Source organism: Aquarana catesbeiana, linkage group LG07 (assembly GCF_042186555.1).
Source record: "Aquarana catesbeiana isolate 2022-GZ linkage group LG07, ASM4218655v1, whole genome shotgun sequence".
Taxonomy (NCBI): Eukaryota; Metazoa; Chordata; class Amphibia; order Anura; family Ranidae; genus Aquarana; species Aquarana catesbeiana.
Window position 1 is genome coordinate 352,144 of NC_133330.1, and position 12,058 is coordinate 364,201.

The following is a 12,058-nucleotide window of genomic DNA, read 5'->3' on the forward strand; positions in this document are numbered from 1 at the left end:
GATTATATGTCATATTACATTATATATCTCTGTATGTTGTGTGATTATATGTCATATTACATTATATATCCTGTATGTTGTGTAATTATATGTCATATTACATTATATATCCTGTATGTTGTGTGATTATATGTCATATTACATTATATATCCTGTATGTTGTGTGATTATATGTCATATTACATTATATATCTCTGTATGTTGTGTGATTATATGTCATATTACATTATATATCCTGTATGTTGTGTGATTATATGTCATATTACATTATATATCCTGTATGTTGTGTGATTATATGTCATATTACATTATATATCTCTGTATGTTGTGTGATTATATGTCATATTACATTATATATCCTGTATGTTGTGTGATTATATGTTATATTACATTATATATCTCTGTATGTTGTGTGATTATATGTCATATTACATTATATATCTCTGTATGTTGTGTGATTATATGTCATATTACATTATATATCCTGTATGTTGTGTGATTATATGTCATATTACATTATATATCTCTGTATGTTGTGTGATTATATGTCATATTACATTATATATCTCTGTATGTTGTGTGATTATATGTCATATTACATTATATATCTCTGTATGTTGTGTGATTATATGTTATATTACATTATATATCCCTGTATGTTGTGTGATTATATGTCATATTACATTATATATCCTGTATGTTGTGTGATTATATGTCATATTACATTATATATCCTGTATGTTGTGTGATTATATGTCATATTACATTATATATTCTGTATGTTGTGTGATTATATGTCATATTACATTATATATCCTGTATGTTGTGTGATTATATGTTATATTACATTATATATCTCTGTATGTTGTGTGATTATATGTCAGTATTACATTATATATCTCTGTATGTTGTGTGATTATATGTCATATTACATTATATATCCTGTATGTTGTGTGATTATATGTCATATTACATTATATATCTCTGTATGTTGTGTGATTATATGTCATATTACATTATATATCTCTGTATGTTGTGTGATTATATGTCATATTACATTATATATCTCTGTATGTTGTGTGATTATATGTCATATTACATTATATATCCTGTATGTTGTGTGATTATATGTCATATTACATTATATATCCTGTATGTTGTGTGATTATATGTCATATTACATTATATATCTCTGTATGTTGTGTGATTATATGTCATATTACATTATATATCCTGTATGTTGTGTGATTATATGTCATATTACATTATATATCTCTGTATGTTGTGTGATTATATGTCATATTACTTTATATATCTCTGTATGTTGTGTGATTATATGTCATATTACATTATATATCTCTGTATGTTGTGTGATTATATGTCATATTACATTATATATCCTGTATGTTGTGTGATTATATGTCATATTACATTATATATCTCTGTATGTTGTGTGATTATATGTCATATTACATTATATATCCTGTATGTTGTGTGATTATATGTCATATTACATTATATATCTCTGTATGTTGTGTGATTATATGTCATATTACTTTATATATCTCTGTATGTTGTGTGATTATATGTCATATTACATTATATATCTCTGTATGTTGTGTGATTATATGTCATATTACATTATATATCCCTGTATGTTGTGTGATTATATGTCATATTACATTATATATCCTGTATGTTGTGTGATTATATGTCATATTACATTATATATCTCTGTATGTTGTGTGATTATATGTCATATTACATTATATATCTCTGTATGTTGTGTGATTATATGTCATATTACATTATATATCTCTGTATGTTGTGTGATTATATGTCATATTACATTATATATCCTGTATGTTGTGTGATTATATGTCATATTACATTATATATCTCTGTATGTTGTGTGATTATATGTCATATTACATTATATATCTCTGTATGTTGTGTGATTATATGTCATATTACATTATATATCTCTGTATGTTGTGTGATTATATGTCATATTACATTATATATCTCTGTATGTTGTGTGATTATATGTCATATTACATTATATATCTCTGTATGTTGTGTGATTATATGTCATATTACATTATATATCTCTGTATGTTGTGTGATTATATGTCATATTACATTATATATCCTGTATGTTGTGTGATTATATGTCATATTACATTATATATCTCTGTATGTTGTGTGATTATATGTCATATTACATTATATATCTCTGTATGTTGTGTGATTATATGTCATATTACATTATATATCTCTGTATGTTGTGTGATTATATGTCATATTACATTATATATCTCTGTATGTTGTGTGATTATATGTCATATTACATTATATATCTCTGTATGTTGTGTGATTATATGTCATATTACATTATATATCTCTGTATGTTGTGTGATTATATGTCATATTACATTATATATCCTGTATGTTGTGTGATTATATGTCATATTACATTATATATCTCTGTATGTTGTGTGATTATATGTCATATTACATTATATATCTCTGTATGTTGTGTGATTATATGTCATATTACATTATATATCTCTGTATGTTGTGTGATTATATGTCATATTACATTATATATCTCTGTATGTTGTGTGATTATATGTCATATTACATTATATATCTCTGTATGTTGTGTGATTATATGTCATATTACATTATATATCCTGTATGTTGTGTGATTATATGTCATATTACATTATATATCTCTGTATGTTGTGTGATTATATGTCATATTACATTGTATATCTCTGTATGTTGTGGTCATTCAGGTGATTATCTAATAGTTTCTTGAAGCTATCAATGCTCCCCGCTGAGACCACCGCCTGTGGAAGGGAATTCCACATCCTTGCCGCTCTTACAGTAAAGAACCCTCTACATAGTTTAAGGTTAAACCTCTTTTCTTCTAATTGTAATGAGTGACCACGAGTCTTGTTAAACTCTCTTCTGCGAAAAAGTTTTCTCCCTATTGTGGGGTCACCAGTCCGGTATTTGTATATTGGGGGGTCACCAGTCCGGTATTTATATATTGTGGGGTCACCAGTCCGGTATTTATATATTGGGGGGTCACCAGTCCGGTATTTATATATTGTGGGGTCACCAGTCCGGTATTTATATATTGTGGGGTCACCAGTCCGGTATTTATATATTGTGGGGTCACCAGTCCGGTATTTATATAATGTGGGGTCACCAGTCCGGTATTTGTATATTGTGGGGTCACCAGTCCGGTATTTATATATTGTGGGGTCACCAGTCCGGTATTTATATATTGTGGGGTCACCAGTCCGGTATTTGTATATTGTGGGGTCACCAGTCCGGTATTTGTATATTGTGGGGTCACCAGTCCGGTATTTGTATATTGTGGGGTCACCAGTCCGGTATTTATATATTGTGGGGTCACCAGTCCGGTATTTGTATATTGTGGGGTCACCAGTCCGGTATTTGTATATTGTGGGGTCACCAGTCCGGTATATATATATATTGTGGGGTCACCAGTCCGGTATTTGTATATTGTGGGGTCACCAGTCCGGTCTTTCTATATTGTGGGGTCACCAGTCCGGTATTTATATATTGTGGGGTCACCAGTCCGGTATTTATATATTGTGGGGTCACCAGTCCGGTATTTATATATTGTGGGGTCACCAGTCCAGTATTTGTATATTGTGGGGTCACCAGTCCAGTATTTGTATATTGTGGGGTCACCAGTCCGGTATTTGTATATTGTGGGGTCACCAGTCCGGTATTTGTATATTGTGGGGTCACCAGTCCGGTATTTATATATTGTGGGGTCACCAGTCCGGTATTTATATATTGTGAGGTCACCAGTCCGGTATTTATATATTGTGGGGTCACCAGTCCGGTATTTATATATGGTGGGGTCACCAGTCCGGTATTTATATATTGTGGGGTCACCAGTCTGGTATTTGTATATTGTGGGGTCACCAGTCCGGTATTTATATATTGTGGGGTCACCAGTCCGGTATTTATATATTGTGGGGTCACCAGTCCGGTATTTATATATTGTGGGGTCACCAGTCCGGTATTTATATATTGTGGGGTCACCAGTCCGGTATTTATACAATGAAATCATATCCCCTCTCAAGCGTCTCTTCTCCAGAGAGAATAAGTTCAGAGCTCACAACCTTTCCTCATAACTAAGATCCTCCAGACCCTTTATTAGCTTTGTTGCCCTTCTTTGTAGTCGCTCCATTTCCAGTACATCCTTCCTGAGGACTGGTGCCCAGAACTGGACAGCATACTCCAGGTGCGGCCGGACCAGAGTCTTGTAGAGCGGGAGAATTATCGTTTTATCTCTGGAGTTGATCCCCTTTTTAATGCCAATATTCTGTTTGCTTTGTTAGCAGCAGCTTGGCATTGCATGCCATTGCTGAGCCTATCATCTACTAGGACCCCCAGGTCCTTTTCCATCCTAGATCCCCCCAGAGGTTCTCCCCCCAGTCTATAGATTGCATTCAGATTTTTACCACCCAAATGCATTATTTTACATTTTTCTACATTGAACCTCATTTGCCATGTAGTCGCCCCTCCCCCATTCATTTGTTCAGGTCTTTTTGTAAGGTTTCCACATCCTGCGGAGAAGTTATTGCCCTGCTTAGCTTAGTATCGTCTGCAAATACAGAGATTGAACTGTTTATCCCATCCTCCAGATCGTTTATGAACAAATTAAATAGGATTGGTCCCAGCACAGAACCCTGGGGAACCCCACTACCCACCCCTGACCATTCTGAGTACTCCCCATTTATCACCACCCTCTGAACTCGCCCTTGTAGCCAGTTTTCAATCCATGTACTCACCCTATGGTCCATGCCAACGCACCTTATTTTGTACAGTAAACGTTTATGGGGAACTGTGTCAAATGCTTTTGTAAAATCCAGATACACCACGTCTACGGGCCTTCCTTTATCTAGATGGCAACTCACCTCCTCATAGAAGGTTAATAGATTGGTTTGGCAAGAACGATTCTTCATGAATCCATGCTGATTACTGCTAATGATATCATTCTTATTACTAAAATCTTGTATATAGTCCCTTATCATCCCCTCCAAGAGTTTACATACTATTGATGTTAGGCTGACTGGTCTGTAATTCCCAGGGATGTTTTTTGGGCCCTTTTTAAATATTGGTGCTACATTGGCTTTTCTCCAATCAGCTGGTACCATTCCAGTCAGTAGTAGTATGTCCAATGTCAGTGTTCTAATCATAGTGTAGACAATCTGCCTGGATCCGGGATAACATGAAATGTTGAGTCCGCTGTGGCTGTACGGTGAGTCTGATTAGTACAGACCAGACTGGGGTTCTCGGTTACCCTGTGCCCCTAATAGACACAGGGTGACTTACACATAAGAGGGGCTGGGGGAGCTGAACCAGGAGTTTCCTGACCCCTTTAAAGTAAGCAAAGTAAAGTAAGTTCCACGGGCCCCTCCGCCCAAAGTGACTCCTGTCACAGTCAGAATTAAAGAACACAATTTATAAAATCGTAATTCTTTTCTCAATGATGGTATACAGTTATCGCCCCTTTAACAAGTATCAGAGCTGCAGGTGTTGGTTAATGTTGGTCAGAAGGGGTCGGAGTTCCTTCCACACATTCATCCTGTTCTTGGACAATCCGCATCTGCCTTGACACCTTCCATGGTGATTGGATGAAGGGGTTGGGGTTCCCTGTGTTTGTATAAATGTAATTGCAGAAGTGTCATGGATGAGCTGTAATTCCTTGTGCATTGCTATGGCTGGAAATATAAGCACAGTACTGCGCATGCACCAGTCAGACAAAGAGCCAGACCTCAAGATTGCAGCCCCCACTACCAATCTGCTGGCCAGACAGCAATAGTGGCCCCTACTGTGCACAATGCTGGCCAGGAAGACACAAGGGGTCCTTATGTGCACAATGCCAGCCAGGAATGATGCCAGCGGCCCCTACTGTGCACAATCATGAGCCCCTACTGTGCACAATGCCATCCAGGACTGATGACAGGGGCCCCTACTGTGCACAATGCCATGAGCCCCTACTGTGCACAATGTCATGAGCCCCTACTGTGCACAATCATGAGCCCCTACTGTGCACAATGTCATGAGCCCCTACTGTGCACAATGTCATGAGCCCCTACTGTGCACAATCATGAGCCCCTACTGTGCACAATGTCATGAGCCCCTACTGTGCACAATGCCATGAGCCCCTACTGTGCACAATGCCATGAGCCCCTACTGTGCACAATCATGAGCCCCTACTGTGCACAATGCCATCCAGGACTGATGACAGGAGCCCCTACTGTGCACAATGCCATGAGCCCCTACTGTGCACAATGCCATGAGCCCCTACTGTGCACAATGTCATGAGCCCCTACTGTGCACAATGTCATGAGCCCCTACTGTGCACAATGTCATGAGCCCCTACTGTGCACAATGCTGGCCAGGAACGATGACAGGGGCCCTACTTTTTTACAGAGGGGTATAAAAGGCATCAAAATGTAAAGTTTGGGAATACTTTGTCATAGGGTTGTGTGTTAGAAAAGGGATGTGACGGTCCAGCACCCAGCTTGGGTGCTTCCATTAGTGTACAGTTACCTCCAGTCTGGACCCAGGAACCGGGTAATATAGCGGCATATTGCACCCAAGATACTAGGTGCAAAACTGGAACTCTGTATTGAAAACTCACACAGAATTTATATACTACACCAGATCAGATGAGCCCAATCACATTATTATATGCAAAGGGAACTTTATACAGGAATATAAATACCATAACTAAGGAACAGCCAACATATACTATATGCTACTCCCCCTCTAGCAACCAATAGCTGACAGTGATATAATTAACATGAGCTAATTAACTGGTCACTTAAACCACCCTAGGTGACCAGACCGTTCAGCACCTACAACCCTGAATACAAAGTGCAATACAAATTATTACACGTATAAACGTATAGATGAGAAGACAGACAGAAACAACAGGGGATCCAATTAACAATGGGAGAAATACACTTGATACATAACACCTTAAACAGATTATATCAGGATATCGCAGAATCGGGTTACTTTGAGCTGATAATAATAACATCTGCTATGAGTCTCACAGTGTGGAGCGGTCATTGCTGGTAATGGAGCATCTAGGCCCTAAACATGGACCCCGGGCCTAGACTTCCATAGTCTGTGTGTTCTGGGGAGGCATGGACTTTACAATCAAAAACAAGACCACCCCAAGGGTCCTCCAGACACCCACCTCCCAAAGAGCAGTGTTCCCCCAAATGCCAGGGCCCATAGTCAGTGGGTGAGAGGCCACCCTGTCCTGGTTGAGAAAGCCTGAGCAATGAGAAGAATCTCCTCCACTGCGGGTCCTAATACATCACATGTGGGTTGTCTTCATTATTCTCTATATTTTCCTGCAGATCCGTCTGATTGGTAGATTATCGCAAAATTCACCAATCCAGACAATTTCTACCATTCTCTGCAGATAACACAAATCTCACAATGTATATTCACACACATAAAACGATTGTGCCCTGAAAATAACAATATCAGGAAACCCTTCCGGCAAATTCTGATGATTTTATAAATGGGGAACATTTTCTGGGAGGAGTTCGGGGGCCGCTGACAAATCATCAAATCAATCATTTGCAGCTAACCGCATATTCTTTTATTCTGCACTATTTATTTATTGCCACAAGATGGCACCAAAAACATATGATGGTTGGAGCATTTTTGTTTAACCACTTCAACTCTGGAACATTTACCCCCCTTCATGACCACGCCATTTTTTGAGATACGGCACGGGGTTTTGGAGATCCAATATTCAGCTTTTCAATTTCCTGTGAACTCCTATAATTGCTACAAAGTGTCTTATTGATGTCGTTCCTCATGAAGTGAAGCTGCACCCTGTTTCTGGCTGGCTGGCTACTTGGTGATAGGTAATCTTTATAATATGCCATTATATTGATATCTCATTTGTTTGCTCACACAGAAACAGACAGTGGAGCTGATCCCGGTTACACATGTGCAGTATGAATACAGAGGGAGGAGCCTGTCATCCCACGTGTATGGTCAGGAACACAGAGTATACGCCAAGCGCCATACCCCCAGCCTGTCCTGTGGCTGTGCAGTCATGTGATGGACTGACTGACCTCCTAGCATACTTTTCGGAGACTGCTGTAAAACACCCGGGGTCACAGAGAGGAAACCTTCCAACACCTCGGAATATGATGGAACTCTCTGCTATCATTTCTCCTGGTCTCCTCAGGGGCGGAGCTAACAGTGCATTGTTCGGGATTATGCCTCATGTGGACACACCACTGCACAGCGGCATTTTATTTTATTCCTTCACTATAAAGATAAATTGTAAGAAGAAGCTTCATATCGCAATATAACTGCAAACAATAATAAACTCTGAGGGCCCATTCACACTATGGTGGTATGGTGACACATTCACACTATGGAGGTATGGTGACACATTCACACTATGGAGGTATGGTGACACATTCACACTATGGAGGTATGGTGACACATTCACACTATGGGGTATAGTGACACAATCACACTATGGAGGTATGGTGACACATTCACACTATGGTGGTATGGTGACACATTCACACTATGGAGGTATGGTGACACATTCACACTATGGAGGTATGGTGACACATTCACACTATGGAGGTATGGTGACACATTCACACTATGGAGGTATGGTGACACATTCACACTATGGAGGTATGGTGACACATTCACACTATGGAGGTATGGTGACACATTCACACTATGGGGTATAGTGACACAATCACACTATGGAGGTATGGTGACACATTCACACTATGGTGGTATGGTGACACATTCACACTATGGAGTCTTCACGAGGGAATCGGGGGGCTTCAGTAACCAAAACTGCAGTGTTTATCCTCATGACACAACACAGGAAGCACCTACATGGTTAACAGAGGACGGAATTAAAATTAGACTTGAGAAACTTAACATTAATAAATCACCGGGACCAGATGGCTTGCATCCGAGGGTACTTAGGGAACTCAGTCAGGTGATTGTCAGACCGTTGTTCCTAATTTTTACTGACAGTCTATTGACTGGAATGGTACCAGCTGATTGGAGAAAAGCCAATGTAGCACCAATATTTAAAAAGGGCCCAAAATACATCCCTGGGAATTACAGACCAGTTAGCCTAACATCAATAGTATGTAAACTCTTGGAGGGGATGATAAGGGACTATATACAAGATTTTAGTAATAAGAATGATATCATTAGCAGTAATCAGCATGGATTCATGAAGAATCGTTCTTGCCAAACCAATCTACTAACCTTCTATGAGGAGGTGAGTTGCCATCTAGATAAAGGAAGGCCCGTAGACGTGGTGGATCTGGTTTTTACAAAAGCATTTGACACAGTTCCCCATAAACGTTTACTGTACAAAATAAGGTGCGTTGGCATGGACCATAGGGTGAGTACATGGATTGAAAACTGGCTACAAGGGCGTGTTCAGAGGGTGGTGATAAATGGGGAGTACTCAGAATGGTCAGGGGTGGGTAGTGGGGTCCCCCAGGGTTCTGTGCTGGGACCAATCCTATTTAATTTGTTTATAAACGATCTGGAGGATGGGATAAACAGTTCAATCTCTGTATTTGCAGACGATACTAAGCTAAGCAGGGCAATAACTTCTCCGCAGGATGTGGAAACCTTGCAAGAAGATCTGAACAAATGAATGGGGGAGGGGCGACTACATGGCAAATGAGGTTCAATGTAGAAAAATGTAAAATAATGAATTTGGGTGGTAAAAATCTGAATGCAATCTATAGACTGGGGGGAGAACCTCTGGGGGGATCTAGGATGGAAAAGGACCTGGGGGTCCTAGTAGATGATAGGCTCAGCAATGACATGCAATGCCAAGCTGCTGCTAACAAAGCAAACAGAATATTGGCATTAAAAAGGGATCAACTCCAGAGATAAAACGATAATTCTCCCGCTCTACAAGACTCTGGTCCGGCCGCACCTGGAGTATGCTGTCCAGTTCTGGGCACCAGTCCTCAGGAAGGATGTACTGGAAATGGAGCGACTACAAAGAAGGGCAACAAAGCTAATAAAGGGTCTGGAGGATCTTAGTTATGAGGAAAGGTTGTGAGCACTGAACTTATTCTCTCTGGAGAAGAGACGCTTGAGAGGGGATATGATTTCATTGTATAAATACCGGACTGGTGACCCCACAATATATAAATACCGGACTGGTGACCCCACAATATATAAATACCGGACTGGTGACCCCACAATATACAAATACCATACTGGTGACCCCACAATATACAAATACCGGACTGGTGACCCCACAATATATAAATACCGGACTGGTGACCCCACAATATATAAATACTGGACTGGTGACCCCACAATATACAAATACCGGACTGGTGACCCCACAATATATAAATACCGGACTGGTGACCCCACAATATACAAATACCGGACTGGTGACCCCACAATATACAAATACCATACTGGTGACCCCACAATATACAAATACCGGACTGGTGACCCCACAATATATAAATACCGGACTGGTGACCCCACAATATATAAATACTGGACTGGTGACCCCACAATATACAAATACCGGACTGGTGACCCCACAATATATAAATACCGGACTGGTGACCCCACAATATACAAATACCGGACTGGTGACCCCACAATATACAAATACCGGACTGGTGACCCCACAATATACAAATACCGGACTGGTGACCCCACAATATATAAATACCGGACTGGTGACCCCACAATATACAAATACCGGACTGGTGACCCCACAATATATAAATACCGGACTGGTGACCCCACAATATACAAATACCGGACTGGTGACCCCACAATATGTAAATACCGGACTGGTGACCCCACAATATACAAATACCGGACTGGTGACCCCACAATATATAAATACCGGACTGGTGACCCCACAATATATAAATACCGGACTGGTGACCCCACAATATATAAATACCGGACTGGTGACCCCACAATATATAAATACCGGACTGGTGACCCCACAATATACAAATACCGGACTGGTGACCCCACAATATACAAATACCGGACTGGTGACCCCACAATATATAAATACCGGACTGGTGACCCCACAATATATAAATACCGGACTGGTGACCCCACAATATATAAATACCGGACTGGTGACCCCACAATATACAAGTACCAGACTGGTGACCCCACAATATATAAATACCGGACTGGTGACCCCACAATAGGGAGAAAACTTTTTTGCGGAAGGGAGTTTAATAAGACTCGTGGCCACTCATTACAATTAGAAGAAAAGAGGTTTAACCTTAAACTACATAGAGGGTTCTTTACTGTAAGAGCGACAATGATGTGGAATTCCCTTCCACAGGCGGTGGTCTCAGCGGGGAGCATTGATAGCTTCAAGAAACTATTAGATAATCATCTGAATGACCGCAACATACAGGATATATAATGTAATATGACATATAATCACACAACATACAGGATATATAATGTAATATGACATATAATCACACAACATACAGAGATATATAATGTAATATGACATATAATCACACAACATACAGGATATATAATGTAATATGACATATAATCACACAACATAGAGAGATATATAATGTAATATGACACATAATCACACAACATACAGAGATATATAATGTAATATGACATATAATCACACAACATACAGAGATATATAATGTAATATGACATATAATCACACAACATACAGAGATATATAATGTAATATGACATATAATCACACAACATACAGGATATATAATGTAATATGACATATAATCACACAACATACAGAGATATATAATGTAATATGACATATAATCACACAACATACAGAGATATATAATGTAATATGACATATAATCACACAACATACAGGATATATAATGTAATATGACATATAATCACACAACATACAGAGATATATAATGTAATATGACATATAATCACACAACATACAGAG

At 39.0% G+C, this 12,058-nt stretch overlaps 1 protein-coding gene across 1 annotated transcript in view; it reads left to right on the forward strand.

Moving 5' to 3' along the window:
- LOC141102421 (protein SSUH2 homolog) overlaps positions 1 to 8,447 on the forward strand; it is a 129,831-nt gene extending 121,384 nt beyond the window's left edge. Inside the window, exon 11 of the mRNA XM_073591376.1 lies at positions 8,006 to 8,447. Coding sequence (XP_073447477.1) covers positions 8,006 to 8,152 — 147 coding nt within the window. The 3' untranslated portion in view covers positions 8,153 to 8,447. The remainder of the gene's footprint in view (positions 1 to 8,005) is intronic.
- Positions 8,448 to 12,058: the final 3,611 nt, after the last annotated feature.